Here is a 24,265-nt window from a genome sequence, read left to right as displayed (position 1 = left end):
CAATACACACAAAAAAATATAGATTTATTTTTGGGTAAAGTTCCCCTGGGGTTTCCTTTCACTTCAGTAAATAATGGTATTTTGTTATATATATGGCGTACTATTATCCTTATATATATGATGTTCATGTTTATATATATGTATAAGTGATAGTGTCTGTGTGTGTCTGTGCGTCTGTGTGCATTTCCCTACGCTAAAACTCTGTCAATTTTAAGCCTACAGATTCGAAATTTGATATACAGGGTACTGAGATTTGGGAAATCGATGTGATAGGTTTTCGACAGAAATTTGGCGATTAAGTGGTCAATATTCAACAACTAGACCTTTGAGAACTCTACCAAACTCCTCCTACAATTTAAGGTCTGAACACGTGATATTTTATATATAGATTCCTTGGACATGGATCTAACTTATTAACTTTACTTGATCCCTAAACAATAAATGTTAAGAGGTCATAATAGGGGTCAAAGTTTAAAAAAATTGACCTTTTTTTTCCTCAGCATACACTTCAAAACACCTGGGCAACGCCGGGCACCGATTGCTAGTATATATATATATATATATATATATATATATATATATATATATATATATATATATATATATATAATCAGAAGTCCGAAACCTGCCTAAGTACGGTTACATATCAATCTAGTCAAAACATTTTAAAATCTCCTTCTCCCTTCTGTTCCTGCCCTCACCTCAAAACCGGACACTCTCTCCCCACTAGGCACAAATTTATACGCCACCATTAACTGTGCAAATTTCAGAGTTGTTTCCTAGTCCTTAAAACGTTTATTCGTCCGCGTTCTTTGGTATAGACTCTCTGAATGATTCGTTGTTAGTGTTTGTGGAACACTATCTTGCTCGTTAGAATACGGTGTCGAAATATTGATGCTATTGAGATGGGTCGTCGAATACCTCGTAACGAGATGTTGAGGAACACGGAGGTATTTTAGATTGAACTTTTAAACGTGCGGTCTCGATTCCTTGTCGCCAGGTGTTGTGGAACCACTGGGGCAGTTAAAATTTGGTTTTCCCTCATGCGTTCTCGAAAACTCGTCGCCAGTGATTGTGACCCTAGGAAAGGGTAAATAAAGAAATACGTGGGCAATAGGCTTAGATAGAAAGAACATATTGTACAATAAAGTGAACACAAAGTTGAGTTGGATAGTTTGTAGTCTCGCGATAATTCCCCCAACGAGAGTATTAACTAGTGTTAAATTTCGGGGGTTTTATAAGGATTAGAAAAGTTCATTATGAGTGAATAGGAAGGTCCGCATAACGTGTATGTATGTATGTATGTATGTATGTATGTTCCAAAGGGCGAATGAACTCTTTTTCTGGGTCAACGGCCAACTAGCACCGTGTATATTTGTTTGTGTGTATATGTGTATTGGGGTAGAGAGGGCTCCCGTAAGCCGTGGTGAAGGCAACCTTTCTAGGAGAAGCAAATCTCTGATTTAAAAAACCATAAATCGGAAGACCAGTACCCGCATTAAGCTGGTCTGCAGTTTAATTTGTTGCTGGCTATCTTGCTCTTGCTTGTTGCTGGATCTCAACATTTTGAACCGAGAGAGAGACTTAGCTGTCGTACAAAGCTAAGACTCTGTAACATCATCTTTGTATAGATACTCCCTCAGGCATTTGGGCTCATGGACTTTAAGTGTCTGAGGGAGTGGCACTCGTCTGACAAGACGTTGCAATAATCATCATCATGTATGTATGTATGTATGTATGTATGGACGGTATATTCACGTTGATACACCGGTTCCCACGAGATCACCGAAGTTAAGCAACCTTGAACCTGGCTAGTACCAGATGGGTGACCATTTACGAATTCTGGGCGCTGTATGTGTTCTCCGCTTATCTCGGCATTGTTTCCAGTCGTTCTTTAACCTCCACTTGCCACTGGTATTTAACAATGTCGACTCAGAAGAGATGTGGTTGAAGATTGCGCAACTCTTGCTACAAAAATTTCACGCGCAGGCATCCTTATCGTGGGAATCCATAGTCTGTCAAGACTGTAGGAAGTCTTCATGTATTGCAAGATCTAAGAAACTCAACTTTTGTTATATAATTTTTTTTTTTTTGGAAGAAGTTCAGTTCCAGCGCGAAACGGTTCTGTGTCCTGACTTTTTTTCACTGTAAAGAACGAACTAATTTATCGTCAGCCATGGAAGAATTAAAAGCTTTCGCCTCAAATGTTGAAAAAGATTCGATGAATAAAGACAAATCTAATCGGAAAGGCTTCCTGGTCCGATATAAAGTATTTTAGAAGGAAATAAAACGAATATATATTACTGTCGCGACCATAGCTAAAGAAAGCAACAAAGAAAAAATCGATCTGCTGCGAATCCGATATCGATGTGTCAGATGGATTGCTATGTGGGTCTAAATTTTTAAGCTCTATTATATATATATTCGCAGCAGACCAGTTTTTTGTTACCTCCTTAAACTATACTCTTGACACTGAGTCAGCCACTCTGATGAGTCGTAGATGAGGAAACACGTGTCAGTGAATAATTATATTTTAAAAATAATATATATGCCGCTCCCCCATTTGGGTGTACCAAAATTAGTTAAAGGGAAAATTATTCATAACTTACTTTTAGGTAAAATTGCACTTTCGTATATGTAATTGAATTCATTCAAAGAGTATCGCAAAACAAAAACAAATAACATCTCTCCTTCTCTCTCTCTCTCTCTCTCTCTCTCTCTCTCTCTCTCTCTCTCTCTCTCTATATATATATATATATATATATATATATATATATATATATATATATATATATATGTATATATACTAGAAGGCCGCCTTCCTTTCTCGGTCGTAAAATAAGCTTAAATATGATATTTTAATTTATATGCAATTTCGAATCTGTAGGCTTAAAATTGACAGAGTTATTGCGTAGGGAAATGTACACAGACACACAGACACTTTCACTTATATGTGTATATATATATATATATATATATATATATATATATATATATATATATATATATATATATATATACTAGTAGGCCGCCTTTCTTTCTCGGTCATAAAATACGCTTAAATATGATATTTTAATTTATGTACAGTTTGTATTTATTATTAAAGAGCTAATTCTCTTTTGATTGCACTGGTCAACAACAAATTTGTCTGCGTTTTTCCACATGATTTAAGACGAATTTGATTCGATGAATCCAAAAATCACATTGGTTTTGCCCAATCAGACCATTTTTTTTTTTTTTTAGTTATGACCACATGTTTTTTACGTTTCTGTTTACATGTATGCACGTGTGGGGAATTTTAGAAGAAGTTAGTGATTGAGGTGGGGAGGGGGAGTAAAAACGCCATGTTGAATAATTGTTTTCATTGGAAATGATGATTTTAATGACAACAAGTATTCAGGTCCGATTCTTCTGGGTGATTATGTCGAAAAGGGATCAGTTTGAAGTCATTAAACCTCGAAATCTTACAAGAATTGGTGCTCAGCATACACGAAAAAGGACTTGCCTGAGTGTGTGGGGGGGGAGAGAACTGATGATTTGCAAAGAAAGGAATGTCGCCAACGATAATCCCGTGGACAGAGAAAGAATATTTTCTCCACCATTGCACATCAAGCTCGGCTTAATCAAACAATTCACAAAAACTCTAGACAAGCATGGTGACTGCTTAATTTACTTGTGCCAGGCTTTTCAAGATTGACCATGGAGAAGTTCAAAACTTTGATGATCTTTAGATTCGGCAGCTCATCAGAGATCCAGTTCAAAAACTCGACGAATGAGTGAAACTAGAAGCGTGGGGGCATTTGTTCTGGTAATCAAGAACCGTATTGGCAACAATATGGTCAGAAACTACGCAGAACGTATCGACAACATACTGACTGTCTTTAGAAACCTGGACTGCAACTTGAGTGTTAAGAGGCACTACCTATTTTCACATATGAACCGTTTTTCAAAAGATATGCAAATTAGTTAATCTTTATTTAGTCGCTCGCATATCTATGACTGAGTATATTAACGAGTTTGTTTTAATATTTTTGATACATAAAATGTAAGCTTTAATAAAGAAAAACTTAAATTCAAGTTAAGTCTTTGAAAAGTTTTTTAGTTTTTTCTATTTCAATTCTTTTATCTTTTTATATTCATCTCTGTACGTATATGTGTGTATATTGTTGTGTATGTATATATATATATATATATATGTCTGTATGTATATATATGTATATATATATGTATATATATGTATATATGTATGTGCGTCTGTGTATATGTGTGATGTATATATATATATATATATATGTATATATATGTATGTGCGTCTGTGTATATGTGTGATGTATGTATATATATATATATATATATAATTAATTTTATTATTTAAATATTTATTCGAATATTTTCTACGTGCATAAAATTATTTACTTAATTTTATGCACGTAGAAAATATTTAAATAAATATTTAAATAATAAAATTATTACAAATAATACGTCCCAAAAATGTGGGGGCGACAAGAATATAAAGAAAGAGCAGATAATTTGTCCCTTTAAAGCACTCGGGGAGTAAAGAAAATTACAGAATCGCTTATAAAAAAGTCCTTATATATATATATATATATATATATATATATATATATATATATATATATATATAGTCTAAAGAAGCCTTGAATAAAAAAAAATGCATAAAAAATAATAAAGAATGCAGTTTAAAATTCCCGGAAGAAAAAAATATTAACTTTAACCTATCACAGACTTAGCACCTACATAATCCGACTTCTAAAAACTATATAATGACAAAAGAGAATTCATTTATATAAGGATGAAAACAAAAGCATTAAATTGAAATAGACTTAGCACTTGCATAAGCCGATTTCGCAAAAGTCTTCAATTTTGAAACAGAATTTAGCTACATAAGGATGAAAAGAGAAAACCTTAACAAAAATTTTGTAAATAGAAAACGGGGAGCATCAGCTGCTTACCATGTAGCTGTTTCGGAGATTTAAAAACAGGACAGCTGTTAAATACATGGCTCTCTAGTGGATAATACTACTTTCCCAATAAAAAAAAAATGTAAAATAATACGGTTACTATTTTCACTAATATATGAAAAGAAAATAGATAAATAAAATAGAAAAAGAAAAACTATTAATAAGTAAGTTAAGGATTACAATATCCATTCTGCGACATGTCAACTAGAATATAAATGCTATGAGAATAAAAATGCATAAAAGCTTAAGTACTTTAGGTACCAGAAAGGCAAATAGATAAGAGGTAGGAAACGTAGCCATACATATCTAAAAACCCAATATATAGTCTAAGAAAGCCTTGAATACAATATACGAATAATATATATATATATATATATATATATATATATATATATATATATATATTTGTAGTCATCGACATATAGTCCTGTTTCGTTGTATCACAACTCATAAGTGCCGCTAGACCAGCATCTCTCCCAAGCCAAGGATTGAACCTAGAACCGTCGTGTTGACAGTCGGCGATTCTCCCACTCGACCATGGAATTGACGCCCGTAAATAACTTGTCGGAATGTCCATTTAAATAGACAACCGCCACCACTTAGTAACTAAATTTTAAACTTTAAGTTTTAATAAAGGTTTTCTCTCATTTCATGTTGCCTTTATTATTTGAGAATGTCAGTTACTCTCTCATATCTTTCTGGTCCATACGAAACCTTAATTATTTCTTGAATTTTACCTTATATTATTAATTCATACTGTGAGTTTTTGTCTATGAGTTTAAATTGAACAGCTTTAAAAAATGGAATTGGGCTCTCACTAACATTTTACTGCTTCTTTCTACTGAACTTGACACCCATTGCATTGTGTGCGGACCTTTCGTGTAATAATTCTGCATCGCTTTGAAATCCTTTTAAAAATCCCTTGATGTGCATGAATATAAATTTCACGTACAATAGCGTTTGATACACGTTTCTTCCGTGAGGATTTCCCTATTCAAGAACCTGGATTTGGATTACTTCTTCGGGTTACTTCTTCAGTTTTTTTTTTTTTTTTTTTTTTGGACTCATCACAAACGTTGACATCTTTCTTCTGGAGTATTCTGCATGCGAATCTACTGGATATTAACTTACGTTTCATTTTATCCTGAAGTACACCTAATTCCTGATGGCTTATCCTCCAAGTTGATTTACATTTTAACTTTCTTAAAATTTTTTTATTACCTTCTCTTACATCTTCCTAGCTTTACTTTATTTATTATTTAACTACTTTATTCGTATTTCATTTATTATTGAACTGCTTTATTTATATTTTATGATTAAATTCTTTATTGGAACTTTATTGTAAATATTTTTAATTTTTGAAAATGTTTTAATTTTTTAATTTTTGGAGATTTAAAAAAAAAAATTTTTAAGTTTTAGAATTGTTTTTATATTAAAAAATTCTTAGTATTTCATTATACATTGTTTTGTATATTTTAACGTTTATTTTTTATGCACTTTGTCTCTTTTATCTCCATCGTATCACGTCTCCTATAATTTTTTCCAATTCAAATCTCCAAATTTTCTATCTCCAATCTGAATGTTTTAAAGTCGGTGTTGTCTAGTTTTTTACTTTTGTATAATACTGACTTTATCTTCTCTTCTGACGAGAGGCATTTAGCTTCGAAATGCCGTGGTCTAAGAGGTTTCTCATTTATTTTCTGTAACTCTTATTGAATTGATAACGTAATAAAGTTCCTATGTAACTTTATTTTTTATCTTTATTTATACTTTATATATATATATACACATATATATATATTTATATCTGTGTGTGTGTGTGTGTGTAGGAAGATGCGATAGTCTAGCTGCATTTATGAGTTACAACGAAATAGTACTGCATGTGGATGACCACACACACACACACACACACACACACACACACACACACACACACACATATATATACAGGGTGACCAAAAAAAAAACAGAGGACATTCAATTGTTTTTCTGAGCATTTTACAGTCAACGGAGAAAAAAAGGCCAAAGACCCTAGTGTTTTGATGTGATGTTTTGAATATAATAAACTAGTTATGACCAAAGTTTCATTTCATTCGGACAAAACACTAAGGAACGGGGCCTAATTAGAGTTGGGACCCGTTTTTTGGGGTCACCATATATATATATATATATATATATATATATATATATATATATATACCTCTACTAATTTACTTATTGTGTATTGCTATTCATATTAAACACCCATATTTCTATTTATTTTAAAAAATACAATTTTCTTATATATGGGTCGTGGAATTGCATTAATCTGCAGAAGATTTAGCTAATTTTCATATTTTTTACAATATTCATTTTTATTAATTCCCTATTAGTTTTTTTTTTCGGTTTTCTTAAGAGATGATCATCTTTAGTTACTTATTACGTGTAATAATATTCATGCAGATATTCTACATGATTTATACTTGCATAATATTTGCGTAAAAAGCTTATAGTAAACATAAATCTCTTTCTATATATGTTTATGTATGGGTATATATATATTTGTTTAAAAAATTGCCTGTCAAACTCCTCTGTCAGTTTTTGGTGTACCGACATGAAACTTTATATATAGTGTATTCAAATATATGCGAATATCTGTGCAAAAGGGTGAAAATAAAAAATGCCAAATAAAGGTCGAACGACGGCATTAGGAATACGGATGCGTAACGTAATAGCTATTGGTTTATGTTTTAATTTTTAGCCTTGCAGCAAACAGGTCTTCATAGCTCGGGCATTAATGTCAAAGGAAAAATTAAATCGTAAGCTAAACGTTTTGGTTTCGATTCTCGATGGTGGCACACGAGTCATTTTTTTTTTTAACTTTTTAAATCATTACTATATAGTGGATCCAATATAATATGATAATAATACGAAATCTGCATTAATAAAAAAAATTATATATAAGCGTATTTTTCAACCTTAAATATGATATTTTCATTAATGCCTGCTAGTATATATATATATATATATATATATATATATATATATATATATATATATATATATATATATAAAACAAAGCTCTATTTTCTTTTTAAATAAATAGAAAAAAACGGCTTTTAATATGAATATCAATATACAAAAAGAAATTCCTAGGAGTATATATATATGAGCAAACAGTTAATAAAATATGTTAAAAGCACTTTGAAATGAGTTAAAACATATTTAATCTGAAAAGGAAACACTAGATAAATGGATAGTCCTTAATCCGCGGAGTTTCGAAGAAATACTTTCCTTCTCAACAGAGGGTAGGGATTAGCAAAATGCAGGATCGGATTTTGCATGCAGAAGTATTGATGAAACCACAAGTAAGTCAAAAATCTTACTTGAAAACAAAAAAAGTGAAGCAGAGGGAATATGGTGAAGAAAAAGGTGATTATACATGAATGGATAGTCTGGTGGAAGATAAAAAATCCAGTAACGGTAAAATCCAAATGTAAAACTTCAAGAAAGTTAAAAGAATTTCCATTTGTACAAGTAAAATCCAAGGTAATCCCGTAATTGGAAGAAGATGGTCCATAATAATCCAAAGGCAGAAATCCATGAAATAATTCACAAAAATGTGTACAAGGAAAAAAGAAAAGATTCCAATAATATTAATAAAAGAAAAATAAGATATGCTTTTCACTCTACTTCCGAGACACAAAAATAAATAAGAAAGACCAGGGAAGAGAAAGAGAAGAAAGAAAAAGATGATAAAGTTAAATATAAAATATAAAATAAAGGGAAACAAAAGTCAAAATGACGCAGACAGGAAATGTTAAAGGCGCGAAAAAAATATATATAGGGCAAAATAATATAGGTCAACTGAAATATACAGGTCATCACTTAAAAAAATGTCAGCAAGAGTTGTTAGACGACACTAAATGGAAAATAAATAAATAAATTAATAGATTAATAAATAAATAGAAAATAAAGAATAAATAAAGAATAAATACATAAAAAAAATAAATAATAAATAAAATATAAAATATAAAAGAAAAAAAGAAAAGAAAAATTATTTAAGGGGAGAGAATGGCCGGTATCTGCAATTTCAGGAAAAAGCAAGAAAAAAATGCATATAGTAAAATATGAGTAAATATACATACAAGATATGAAAATGTAGGTAGATTAATATATTAGATAGATAGGAAAGTTTAAAGAATAAAGCAGAAAATGCAGATAAATAACCGGCCATGCAAAGAAGAGATAAAGAATTAAAATAAAGGATTATTAAATTATAAATTAAGAAGTATGTAGAAAAACAATAAGTTAAAGAAAAACTTTTTTTATATCTATATAAAGGGTAAAGTAATAACTATGTAATTTCAAAATTGCCATAATTAAATTTGGACTTATGTTTACAGAAAGAGATCAGTTCATTTTTAGAATTTATTATATTGTTATTTTGAGGGGAAGTAATTATAGTTATAGCTTCGGTTGTGCAGAGGCGACATGACTTAGAGCCTGGAGTATAAGACTTAACTTTTTTATGATGGTCCATTTGATTGAGAAGAGGGTATTATTAAAGTTAAGTCTTTTAATTAAAGTGGTTAGAGAAGTTCCTTGGTTATTATTAGAATTATGGTTGTTAAAAGAAGAAATGTGGTTTGATATTCTTTTCTTAATTAATGTTGAAGTAGCGCCGATATATGTATGTACTTTATTAAAAGCTGGAGGTCTGGTATTAATATTAATTTGCTAATTTGTATTAGTTAAATGGTTTGAATTTTGTTCATAGTGTTCAACAAATGGTGGGACAATGATTGTATGAGGACTATTTTGGAGGGGATAAGGAGTGTTGTTAGTGTTAGGATGGCTGTTAGGAGAAATATTGTTATTCTCATTATTATTATTATTATCATTATTGCTAGTTGTATGATTGTAATTCTCATTATTATTATTATTATCATTATTACTAGTTGTATGATTGTAGATGGAAGGGCTGCTCGAATGGTGTATTGGATTAGTAACTATATCAGATGGAGGATGGGAAGAAGAATAACTTGAAGACGAAATATTACGGTCTGTTATGGGAGGATTGCGTGGGAACTCAGTAATAGTGCAAGAATATATAACATCTTTATGGATGCAATCATTATTGAGTGGTCAAAGATGTTTGTTATTACAATTACATTTAGTTTTGGGTTTAATTGGGAAAGGGAGTTTTTGGGCTGATTTAATTTTTTGTTATTAGATGTTAAGATTCTTTGTGCTAAATTAGGCATTGAAAAAATCCTGATTGAATTTTTATTGAAAATAGAACTATATCTGTGTGGGTATTTGAAAGAGTTTTGTACAATGTTGAAGAATTCCTTAGGTATATTAGTTTTGACATTTAGGCTAAATGGGGGATTTAACCAAATATTTTTCTTTCTCCTGATGCGATTAGTATTTTGGTTTGGATTATAAATATAGACTGGTTCATTGTTATTGATAGCGGCAGCTCTTGTTATTTGAACTGATTTCTTACGCGTCATATTGTGTGTGATTACAGATTTAAGACGGCCTGCAGGAGGAGCATAATTGTTGTATTTAATCTTTTTCTCATGTCCTGAGTTCCATAAGGAATTATTGAAGAAAGTAGCATTTTGATTAAAAGTTTTTTTATCAGCAGAAAGAGCAGAAATTCTTCTAGAGACAGATGGTACTATATATTTTATAATTGAGTCGGGGTGGTTAGAAGATTTATGGTCGTATAAAAGCGTAAGATTAGGTTTATGATAAGGGCTATGAGTTTCGGTGTTAAGATTAAATGTAACATCTAGAAAATTTGAAGTTTTTTTGTTTGGTTCGATAATTATAGAAAGGCCAAAGTTATTGAAGAAGTTATGTAATTTTTTAATTGTTTTGTTGTACTCTCTTGGCCTGGCTGTTGTAGTAAAAAGGGCATCGTCTCTATACAGACCCCTTGGATATGTTTAAAGTGGTATTTAAGTTCTTTCAGTAAGAAGAGTCCCACTAAATCGGTAACTTCTGCAGAGTCAGAAGCACCCATCAAGATGTCAAAATTATCAGGGGTATCCTTTCTAGTCCAAAACTTATTGTTAAAATCTCGCTCGGAGAATTAATTTTATTTCTAAATTAGTTAAGTCAGAATTTCTTTTAGCAAAGATAAGAGCCTTATTTAAAAGGATCGGAGAAATTTATTGATAATAATTTTGGATGTCAAATGTTATGAAGTTAAGGAGATGTTTATTTTTAAGGGAAATAAACCAATTAATTACGAAATCTGAATTCAGCCAAAGGGAAACCTACTTTTTCTTTAATAGAAGGGATGATTCTGTCTAAGATATTTTTGCTTACAGTTCCTAAGTCAGAGTTAGATGGGAAGATCAATCTGATGTAGGGGTTGTCATAGAAATTAGGTTTATGATCTTTGAGGATGAATCTAGGGGTACCAGGAGAATTATTTCAGTGAAGTTATGTATATTCATAGAAGTCAGTAAAAGTTCAGCTTCAGAATTAATGGAATCTAAAGTCTAAGGAGGGACTATTTCATAAGATTTATTAACTTCTTTATACAAAAGTTTTTTTTTTATATGTAGAATAGTCAAGTTTATAATAATTTTTTGTCTTATCAGCAGGGACGAATATATGTTTATTCTTTTTAACTTTTTCGGCAAAATTATTTATTTTTCGAGTAACGGGATTATAATAGTGTTTTTGTTTCTTAAATTTAATTTTTTTGACTAAATTTAACATTGAATTCTCAAACTCTTCGAGGTAAGAGTAGTATTTGGGGTGGGCAGTAGTTTTTAATCCATAAAATTTGGCAGCAATTTTTTCGATATATATATATATATATATATATATATATATATATATATATATATATATATATATATATATATATATATTCTTATTGCTCGTTAGGTAAGCTTGTCGTGATAAAATCATTACCGAGTATAAAATTCCTACTAGTGAGGCATCGATTTCGGTTATAGCTGGTCGCGATGATTACATCTCTTGTTCAAGACGAAAGTAGGTTCATTCCACTGTCGAATTTCGTTGCAGTTTACTTGATTTGTGATAATTAATAAGACTTTCTTGTGTGCGGCGCGTTTGATCAGTTGGTAGCGTGCTTGCCTGGCATACAAGAAACTCGAGTTTCGAATCCTGAGTTCGGATGTGTCAAAGTGATGAGCCCAAATGCGGGCGAAACTCGAGTCTAGGACTTACGGTTTGTTGATTTTCATGACTCTTGTGAGCTGCGGCGTTGTTTGGCTGTTGAAATAATTATATATTCTCTCTCACATTCTCTCTCTCTTTCTCTCTCTCTCTCTCTCTCTCTCTATATATATATATATATATATATATATATTATAATAATAATGTGACGATTCCAAAGTGTTTCCCCGATTCCAATACAAACTTGTTTTTGAGGGCATTTATTGTGTCCAGTTTGTTTGCGTATACCCACTCTTTGAGGTAACTCCAAAAGAAGAAATCTGCACAGTTGAGATCTGGCGAGTGGAAGGGCAATTTATTTCACAATCACGAGAACTTACTTTATTGCCGAATATGTCCTGGAGCAGTTTTCCTGCTTCTCGTCTTGTATGCAGTGTTGTGCCGTCCTGCTAGAACCAAATTGGTGGTTTGTTTTGTACCCAAACATTTCTTCCTCTTATTTTTTTATTTTTTATTTGTAACAAAATCTTCAAACGTCTGACGGTACCGGGCTCCTCTCACTCTTAGGTATTCTCTTTCTTCGGCTTCGAAGAATTAATTCCCTGATTACTTCATCTGCCATTACTTCCCACCATTTTTAGGGTGTAATTGCCGTTGTATAGTGCCTTCATGATTTTTTGACCCCCAAATCCTGCAACTTTCTTTACTTATGTACACATTCAAATGGAAATGGGCCTCCTTTGACATAATGACTTTTTTGAGGAATTTGGATCCCCATTGGCCAAATCTTGGAATTGCATGGAGTAATCCAACGTTTTTCATAATATCTTGATTGAAGCTCTTGCATCAACTGAATTTTGTAGGAGTACTTGCCCTCTTCATGAAGCATTCGGTGAAAAGATGATCGAGAGACCCCAGTTTGACTTGACCTTCTTACTGATTTGGGTGGATCTTCATCCACACTTTCTGCAAATCGTTGACGATTTTAATCACTTCTTGCTGTGCGGGGGCGACAAGATTTAAGGAGGTCACATGCAGATCCTTGCTGATGATATCGAGCCACCATAGATTTAATTGCATTGGGACTAGGAGAGTTTCATGCGTTAAAATAGCATCGAAATTTTCTTTGAATTTCTGATATTAACTCATTCAACCGGAGTGCCACTCTACGATAAATATTTCTCCCCGGTGGTATAACAACTCATGATGACTATAGTAAGGTTACTCTAGATGCTCTGAAAAAAAAGAAAGAAAGATGTTAAAAATTAAGGCAGTTAGAAATATTTTTATCCGTCAGCTTCTTTTGAGGCACATTGAATATATATATATACATATATATATATATATATATATATATATATATATATATATATATATATATATATATATAAGCTCAGTTTTGTTGAAGTAATTTGTTTGCTCTTTTGGTTGTCAAAGGAAAATGCTTATTTATTGCAGGACCCATTGCCAGCTTAATTGTGTATAAATATGGTTGTCGGACGACAGTTCTTATTGGTGCATCGTTGGAAGTCATCGGCTTTATCATTTGTTTCCTTGTTCATGACATTTGGATCTACATAATTTCATATAGCCTTTTGGCAGGTAAGTTTCTTTTATTATATTACCTGTATAACGAAACGGTTTAGATCAATTAGATATTTTTATGGTTCCTTATTAGTTTTTTCGGTTTTTCTTAATGGATAATCATCTTTAGTTAACTATTATGTGTTATTATATTCGTGCAGATATTCTACATTATTAATACTTTCGGAATATTTACGTAAAAAGATTATAGTATGGTTCGGACTCCACGTGTGATCACATCACCATCTTAGATGTCGATTGTCGTGCCCGTCAGTCTGACTTCGGTGTGAACGGAAGAACACAAACATTATTGAATATTGACGATGCCAATTTATTTATCCTGAAAATCTGTTTCTCTAATTGATGTATTGCATAATAGATTCTTAGTTAAATTCCATTTACATAATATATTGCCCATGATACGTTCTCTGTGAACAATCTTTTCGGTGTTTTGTTTACACAAACGCAAAATATCTGAGCGTCCTGCGCTACTTTAATTTAGTAAAGAGGTTTGTAAAATGGCGACACTACTCTCAATAAGACGTGATTATAAAGAAGCACTAAAAGATGAAATTCTGAGTAAATATGTTCAACAGAAACCAATTATTTTTGTGCATAGAACATTTTGGTGGTTTCATTTCGTTAGACTAATTTTCTTGAGGAATGGCGTATTAGATATAAAACGATCCAAAGATAATTATTTTAACAGTTAATATATTCAAATGTTTATTATTAGAATTATCGGGTAGAATAGAATACGTAATTCTCTGCAATCGATTAGAATTTATATTTTATCTAAAGAGCACGACATAGTTCGCTCAAATTACATCATACATTTGTCACAAGAATTTGCTGTTAAGTGATACACACACATCTACCCTTGTTCTCTGTCACGTGATCGACAAATATATATATATATATATATATATATATATATATATGTCACGTGATCGACAAATATATGTCCTAATAGGTAGGAACTGGGATATGATATTCACAGTGTTATTCTTACTGTGGTTTGCATCGTGGAGAAGAAGAAGAAGAAGAAGAAGAAGAAGAAGAAGAAGAAGAAGAAGAAGAAGAAGAAGAAGAAGAAGAAATTATTAAATTACGTTGCAGGTCGAACAAAAATGCTTCCCGAAACACACACACAAAAACAGTATGTTTTTTAAGTTAATAAAAATGCCGCTGTTTAAAATTTTAACATTCTAACTTCTTTTCGAGTGCAAACGAAAAAATATATTGAATGTAAATTATATGTGAACTACTAATTTCAAAACCTATCCGCTTGTTTCATCAATAAAATGTCTGTATCAGTCTCATCCAACAAACAGCAGAGAAGGTATTATATTCTAAAATGATATTAACCTGATATCCTGATTCATGAATCTGAATAAAGATTGCATATCGACGACTTTGTTATCTAGACCTTTAACCCTCTGTGGTCTATAATTATCATATGATTTTCTTTTTTTTTTACTTTTTTTATTGACTCTTAATCATTACACAAATATTTTCATACGAAGATAACATTATTACGTTTTGAACTATTTGACTCTAATGTAGATTATCATTTGAACTGTTCAACTATATATTTTAAGTTTAAATCCCACTTTCTCCCATGGACTGATATTATGTATTTAAATGTATTCTTTTCTTGTCAGTTATACATATTCTTTAAATCGCATTTCCCATGTTATATTCTGACTTTTTTGTTCATATCTATACTAGCTGAAGTACACGGCGTTGCCAGGTTGTATTTGATATATCTGAATATCCTGTCCTCATACATAATTATCTTATTCATTAAACGAAACATTATCCATAATGGTTTCTTTTTCCATATCCCCCAAGACTATATACCTATACATACATTAATTTCCAATATATAAACAATATGAACTAAAAAAAAAATAATATATAGCAAAAGTACTCAATACGTGAGTTGAACTTTTATAAATAAAATTATATAAACATTAGAAAGAACCCACGCGAATCGACTAACGTTTCAACGTCAGCATATCTCGTCAGAGGTTCAATAGTCCGTACGTATTGAACTTATTATTAGACTAGCTGAAATACCCGGCATTACTAGGTTGTATTTGATATATGTAAATATTCCGTCCTCAAACATAATTATCTTATTGATTAAACGAAACATTAATTCATAATGGCTTCTTTTTCAACATCCCCCATGAGATAGGAGCAATTGCGTTTAATTTTATAGAGGTTATGCCAATACACTATTTTTTCTAGTTTAATCTTTTATCCTGTTTTTGTGCTTGTTCTTGTTACAGGAAAAAAGAGCTGTTTGTTTCCTGTAAATAAGAAGAACATTAGATAAGTGGAAAATGAGATTAGGATAGACCGAGATTCGAAGCAAGGTTCAGAAATAGATTTAGAATTGGAATGTTAGAATTTCGCTATTGTTAAATTCCATTTAAAATAGTTGGATATTGTTTGTATTGTAAAAAGAATTTTTCATTCTTTTATGAAAACTGAATTAAAAATGTCAGCTAAAAAAGAATGAATAATACAAAAAAAAATATATTGTAAAAAAATAGGTTAGTGGAGAATTCTTTGTTTGCAGAAGTGTGTTTTAGAAACGATGCTTAACCACGTGAGCTGGTCACGTTTTGGGACCACACATCTGACATCATAGCAAAAAGGGAATTCTCAATAATAGGAGCTAGGATTAGCAGATTAGAAGAGTCGACAGCCGGGCAGTCAAGTTCGAACAGTCAGCAGAGTCGGTTGGAAAGAACTGACACGGTCATAGGAGGGTCCCCCTCAGAGGCGAAGGGGTAGAAGTTTAACCATGTAGAACAAATGTGAATTGCTGACGTCATCATCATTCGACCGGTCAAATGAAATAAAGAACATCATCGATTTTTGTAACTGTTGTTTTCGTGTCGTCATTCAACAATCGAAGGTAATGTGTTAATCGTCTTAATATGAACTTGTATAGCCCCCCCTTCCAAGTATAATGTGTCCCCCTCCGCCATCATAAGTAATGATGCTGCAAGTCCGATGTAAAAGAACAGTAATACACATCCCTTCAATAAGGAATTCCACTCTCTCTCCCCCCTCTCTTTCTCTCTCTCTCTCTTCTTATAAATGTCTTGTCTCCCTCATCGTTACCTCAGTATTACATATTGCCGTGTCTCTTTAAAATGTACCACTATACATTCTTTCAAAATATGATTCAAGAATCTCTATATTAATATGATAGCGACTGTAATTCCGATTGTCGTAAAACGCGTTTAAACATTTAAATTCATGCAGATATTCGCATTTATTATAAATAAAAAATATGATGATAAAAGTTTTTAAAAAAATGCCATCAGCTAGAATCGAAACCAAAAAATTTCGTGTCAAAACCGCGTTCTCTATCGAGACAGATAATGAATAAACCTAAATATTAACTTGAAATAATGAATTTTATGCGCAAAAAGAAGTATAAACATGTCGGCCAGTTGAAAAGAACATTTCGCATTTCAACATGCTAATATATGTATGTGCGCTTTATTCATCAACTCAAGCAAAGATTTTATTCGTTACTAGAAGGACCCGTTAACCGACGTTGCTCGGTGGTAGCATGCACCTCCCCTCGTAAAAGTTTCAAATACGGCTGTTATGTTTGTTGTTGGCGAAATATTAAATTACTAAGGTCTGTACTTCCAAAATAGCCTAATCAGTTTTATTTTTTTAAAAGTGTAATAATAATATGTACTTCTTACGCTCGCCGCAACTTTAACCCTTCCCCTGAATGTAACACTTTTATTATATATATATATATATATATATATATATATATATATATATATAGATGGATATATATATAGATAGATGGATAGATAGATAGATATAGATAGATATATATAGATAGATAGATATATACATAGATATATAGATATATATATATAGGTATATATATATAGAGAGAGAGAAAGAGAGATAGATAGATAGAGAGAGAGAGAGACTTTAACCTCCTATGTATGTAACACTTTTATTATATATATATATATATATATATATATATATAGAGAGAGAGAGAGAGAGAGAGAGATAGAGAGAGAGAGATAGACCACGAAAACCGAGTGTAACAATTTAAAAAATTGAAAATTGGCGTCTTGGTTTAAAGATAGTTAAGCAAAGATAAATAATTAGAAAAACATTAATGTTTTTAACAGGTTCGTATACTTTCTCTACTCACTGCAAAAGTAAAGGACGTTATAATGTTCTTATATTTATTTAAACAAATGGTTATCGAAAGATATAATTTATTTTCAGGCTTTGGCTCGGGATTAACGCATATAGCTATTATAGCGTTGGTCAGCTTCAATTTCGACCGCTACCTTTCTTTTGCGTCCGGAGTTGCTATGTCTGGGCAAGGTTTCGGCCTTACTATAATGCCCATTGTCTGCAGTTTTATACATGAAAAATTTGGCCTACAACCCACCTTTCTCCTAATTGGAGGCATGACTTTACAAAAACTAGTATTTGGGGCACTGATGCGGCCCTCTTCTTTCGAATTAGACCAGATTTCCAAATTGGAATATAATGAATCGAATACAAAAAATGAAAAGAAATTTGTTAACGAAAAATCATTCAAAACTGAAAACAAAAACAATGATGGTGAAAAAGTAAGTATTTTTCATTTTCCTTTCTACTAACAAATTCCAACGAAATTAAGATCTATTTTCAAAATAATAACATCCAAAAACAGATTGGTTCTTTGCATGTATAGATGTAATACATTTTCTACCTTGCACTGATCGATTATAAGTTACCTCCCTTGCAATCAGATAATTTATCTTAGTTATAACTTTACTTGCATTATTATAAGATATTTTTATATGACGAAGATAGGAGACAGAGCTGACATGAGGAGGGTCCCTTTGGAAGCGAAGGGAAAACCTTTAATCATGAAGTCGACTTTGAATTCCTGGATGTGATCATCATTTTGACCGGTCAAATGGAATAAAAGAACATCTCATATTTTGTAACTGCCGTCTTCGTGTCATCATTCTACCAAATTGAAGGTAATGTGAAATCATTTATATGAACATGGTTCCCACTCATCTTTATAATGAACTTTGTGTATAACTCATCTAAGAAATGTGTCCTCCTCTCCATCTAAGTAATGACTGCCCACTCCGGTGTTAAAGAACTGATCAATCTCTCTCTACTCCTCTTACAATATATGTAATAAGAAACCACAGACTGTAAAATGCTATAAATGTCGCTTCTCTCTTCCATCTCCCCGTCAGCAGCGCCGTCTCCCCAATATGAAATCCCCTATGCGACACCAGTACTCTCTGTGCCTTTCAAGATGGTGATATTCTTGTTACATATTGGGTTATATTAGAAGGGATCTGTTAGAAGTACATTCATTACTGTACGCTCATTAGTGTGTGTCTTTGCGTATTATGCCTAAAGGTCCTTATATATATATATATATATATATATATATATATATATATATATATATATATATATATATATATATATATATATACGTGTGTGGGTGTGTTCTTATCAATGTTCTTCTCATGTGGGTGTGGGTGTGATTCTTCTAATGTCTTTTTACCTTGCCTAGGGATGTTTCCGATGACGTGTATGCGCAAACAAATGCAATGTAACCATACCTGAATTTGCCTTGGCCAGCGATGATATTCTCTCCTTCGCTGGTTCTCCATCTTGCTGGGAGTCGGGTCACTACAGCCAGATTCATTGATGAACAAACAAGATGGACTTGAAATTTCAATCTTTATTCAAGGCAAATTCTACATCTCGGATCCTGGTTGTCGGGAGGCACCCAAATTCCCGTTCGCTTAATCTGCCGCCTAGACCCTCTCTCCCCCGTCTCGTCATCACCGGAAGTTACCCAGAATTCAGTGTCACCTTCCAATTTCCGGTGCACTCTATCTGGGCCACTCAAGGTGACTGAGTTTGACAGCTGTCAAAACTAACCCTGCTAAACTAATGAGAAAATAAACATTCTTATTTTCTTTATTTCTAAGCTAATGAGAAAATAAACATTCTTATTTTCTTTATTTCTAAAAACAACCTAGATAGTCTTTATTTCTACAAACTACCTAGATAGCATTTAAGCTGGGACTCCCAATACAACATTCTTCCTCAGTCTTTTCACCCTGTTAGACTTGCCACAATACATTTTTGTGGCACCGATCGGAAGTGGTATCTTTACGCTTTTTATATTACTGGATTTTTCTTACATATATTTCCTCGGAAGTTTCAGTTCTCTTGGTTTCGTGTATTCTTTTTTTATATTATTCCTAGTTGTTTTTTTATGAAGCGTAATTCTCTTCCAACTTACCCGCAGTTGGTTATGTCTTGTGATGGGTGTTGGCTTCCGCACTCCATGATTTCTCCTCATACTTCCGCTGATATCATTGGTGTCATGTTTTGTATGGTGGCAATTAGCACTTGAAACCGTGTTCCATATGATGGTCACTAAAACCTGAACAGATTTGCTAAAGCAGATTTTAATGGTTATCGTTTCTTTTTTATATGTTATATAAATATCGCTGTGTCAGCCTTTATCTAACTGAATGCTGTCTGATTCATTTATTCGAAGACATCGCAACATTAGGTGTACCAGAATTTCGGGGGAATTTTTGACACCCCTAATACGAAACTGCGAATAAAATATAAAAAAACTCGTAGTTTCTCCTTTAAAAGTGGGTTGTTTATTTTCTTTATGGATTATACGTCCAAAATAAACTATTAAAGTTGTATAAAAGGTAATAGAAATATTTTTATTTTTTTAAAACATTTTTTTACGTAATGGAATCAATTGAATTTTACGAGTTAAATATTTTTCAGTTTTTAAACTTTAAAAATCTATCAAAATGTTTCTATTGATTCTATTTTTACGATATTTTCAGGGTCAATGTGAAATTTTATGTTCTTTCCAATAAACCGAATATAATATTTTAGACAAAGGTTTTTTTTTTAATTCACGCCCCCCCCCCATTTTGAAATGTCTATTAAAAAGTAAATAATTAATTTACTCACCGAAGTTTTATATATCACAAATTGAAGATAAAAGATCAATAAATAATAAATTCAAATTTAAAGCAAAAAAGAAGTGTTTTTTAGAAATTTATCTGTAAAGTCCGAAGTTTGAAACTTTTTTTTTTTAACCACGTTGTTTTTTTTTTTGTTTTTTTGTTTTTTGTCTTGTTTTTTATTTTAATGAAACCTTGGTCCTCGCTCCTTTAATTGAAAAAAAATAGAGGTTGAATTACATCTTTCGAGTAGTTATAAGCTTGGAAAGAGAGGGGTCGAATTATTCAATATTTCATCGTCAGTTACATATTTCACATATCTACTAGTATATAAAAGGAACTTGGTGTGTCTGTATGTCTGTAAGTTCGTTCCCTATGGACTCGAAAACAGCTGGGTGGATTTTTATGAAATTTCACACGAAGGTACTTTATGTGCCTGACAGTGTTCTTATACAGATTTTGTGTCGGAATGTCTTCGATAAGTTGCGATAATCGAAATACTCCTATGAAAGAAGGAACAGACAATTTTGACCAAAGTTAACACCTTACACAGCCTAACATAACGAGTGCATCTGGGAAGTTTTATGAACACGCGCAAATCAGAAGGTCCGACATGTAAAATCAACATTACGTTCTTTGATATGATAAGGACGCGTTCAAAATTAATGTTTCTGTTTAAAGCACAATTTCACAATGATACTTGAATTTTTTTTTATTCTTTTAAACTTAAATTCACTTTCTTATCACAACACAACCAGTAATGCCAGGTATATAAAATCAGAATAGGTTCTTTGATATGATAAAGGCGCGTTCGAAATGAATGTTTCTGTTTAGAGCACAATTGAAGCATGGATACTTGACTTTTGCATTTTAAAATTTTATGCAAGCCATTATATATAAAAAATAATTTTATAAAATCAACAGTAGGTTCTCTACAGTTCAATATAGACTACAATGTATTGTAAACTTAGTCGCTACGATCGGCATGTAATACTTCCTCCAGGAGCATCGCGATGGGTTCCCAATTAGAGCAGCCAATCAATCGATTTAATGGAAAAAAAATGGAGTATTTCATCGATTTGGATGATAATAAAAGTATGGGAGTGTGAAACATTCGTTGATCATCAGTCAATCCCGGGCATCTTCGGATCACCCTGCTAGTAAATAAACAAAAATTTAGTTATTTATTGTAACACTCTGGTCCCCCCTCGCCAATCTTTCACGAAAAACACCCGTCTAGCTGAATCCACTGCGAAAAATTTCCCCCACTCTTTATCTGTGCCTAAATCAAAACGTGGATTCCATGAACAAAGCTTCTTTCTTAGAAATGCACGCCTGTGGACCTCTGTTCCGTCTGCCTGCTTCCCACCTGACTACAACTTGGATGTCTTCAAGTCCAACGTTAACAAATTCCTAATGAACCGCCCCCTTAAGTAAACACTTCATCAAATCTCCACACTAACGTAATGTACTTGCAATAACCCTTATCCCTGAGTGGCTTCCGGGCCTTGATAAGTGGTGACCACTGTGTAAAAAATAAAAAAAATCACTTGAAGTCTCTCAGAAATAAGCAGTTCCTTTTTTCTTACTGTAAAATTTAAATTTATTTTGTTTTAGAAATTTGTATGTTTTTTTTCTGTTCGTATGAATGGCATTTAGTTGGTTTTCCTGTTTCTCTTTGTTTCGCTATTTCTTTTAACAATAATACGCATTACTCTAAGTAACCCAGTCGAGGTTGATCAGTTTACTCTGACTTGTCCAAATGACTATTTACTCCGACTCCCACCATGTTCGTTTTGCTTTTTTTGTGATACTGTACGTAGATTTAATAGATGGAGTAGATGAAGTAAGACGCATTTTATTTATTCAGTAGCATTTTAGTTTGTTTTGAAATTTCGAACTAGGCAACATTTTAAGGACATGTAACCAATTTGTAGTTTGAAATCTTGATCATGTTAATGTTCTTGATCAGCTTTTAGCATAAAATATATCATTGAAAAAAGTTATAAAAAACGCGCCCCCTTTCTTTCTACTGCTAACTCTAAGTCTGGGTGGTAATATGAAAAATAAAGCACATGTAGGTTTTATGACTTTGACGGTCGGACTTAGAGTTCGTGGTAAAAAAAATTAGTTAACTACCCTAAAAAGTTAGAATGACCGAGAAATGGGGTTGGAGGTTATTTTACGTTAAATGTATATGAGCAACTAATCGTCCATTCTAAATTCTGAAATAATTGTGCTTTTTTCAGTCTGTACTAAAAACGCAGAATTTTATTTTGGCGGGGCTTGTAGCAGCCGATACCCGCTACATCACAGAAAGAGACTACTTCTCACGACTTCGAGATTTGAAATCCATTCCTCACTGGCTTACTAAAGGCTTACTGAAATAAATTTAAAAAAAAATCGTGTTGTTCATAAAAATGAGATGCATCTTTGATATATTAATTTTATTTTGTTTTTGGATTTGTTTTGAAAATCTGTATATTTTTATTAAAAAAAAAAATTATTTGTTTATTGTGATTATTCAACGAAATAAATGCATGCTTCCTTGTTTCTATTTTCAAGGTGTTTTCTTCCGGTATCATTCCTGATATAGAACTGAAACAAGAAAATGACCACAAAGAAAACAGCAAACAAATTTCGACAATTTTCGCAACTGAAATTAAAGTAAAGGCGGAAACTAGCGCAAAGTCTGTTTACGTCATTTCCGGCCAAGACAACAAGTCATACGATTTTGACGGGGTCGAAAACACCACAGAGAAGGCTCACGATGTTAGAAATACATCAAGCATTACGAGTAAGAAGGAAAATAACATTTTATGTTTAACAGACGATGAGATAAAGAAAAACGACTATTTAAATATCAGTGAAAACCTCAGTCCAAAAAACACAATTCCTATCAAATTGTCGTATGATGATGAGAAAAAAAGCAACTCCTCAGTTAAAATGGCTGCCAGTCGCGGTAAAGTTGTAAATAAAACTCGAGCGAGTATTTCCTTCCACAGAAAAGAAAACCCTTATTTGAAAGTTCTAAAAATCCGGAAATTCATTTTCTTACTTTTAGCAATCACACTTTTTAGTCTTCCCGAAGAAATCGTCTACATGCTGTATCCGAATTACGCTTTAATAAATGGATCGAGCTACTCGGAAATGTCTAACCTTCTCTCCATCATGGGAATATTTTCCACCACATCCCGCATCCTCATGGGTATCACTGCCAATTCCAAAATTGTCGACATCTACATCCTCTTCACGATGCCTTTTGTATTGCTGGGTGTGGCCACTGTGCTGTTACCATATTATGTCCATAGCTTTATAGGCCGAGTGTTTTATGCCATTGTTTTCGGGCTGTACAATTGCGGGGTGTACAGTTTGTTAAACGAAATTGTCGAGAAAATAACTGGTAACGACAATATGCCAGCAGCTTTTGGTTTCATCCTCTTGCTAAAGGGAACTATTGGCATTTTTGCTTCACCATTGGCAGGTAATCATAATTATTATTTGTACTCTCTA

The 24,265-nt window shown here is 32.3% G+C and overlaps 1 protein-coding gene across 1 annotated transcript in view; it reads left to right on the top strand.

Moving 5' to 3' along the window:
* LOC145242587 (uncharacterized) overlaps positions 1-24,265 on the top strand; it is a 57,046-nt gene that overhangs the window by 15,483 nt on the left and 17,298 nt on the right. Inside the window, exons 3-5 of the mRNA XM_080105688.1 lie at positions 13,590-13,733; positions 18,009-18,361; positions 23,318-24,236. Of these exons, the coding sequence (XP_079961814.1) occupies positions 13,590-13,733; positions 18,009-18,361; positions 23,318-24,236 (1,416 nt within the window). The remainder of the gene's footprint in view (positions 1-13,589; positions 13,734-18,008; positions 18,362-23,317; positions 24,237-24,265) is intronic.

This window comes from Euprymna scolopes, chromosome 21, assembly GCF_053919585.1.
Source record: "Euprymna scolopes isolate OS-2025 chromosome 21, ASM5391958v1, whole genome shotgun sequence".
Lineage (NCBI taxonomy): Eukaryota > Metazoa > Mollusca > Cephalopoda > Sepiida > Sepiolidae > Euprymna > Euprymna scolopes.
Note: the sequence above shows the minus strand (reverse complement) of the source record. Positions and strands in the feature narration are given on the sequence as shown.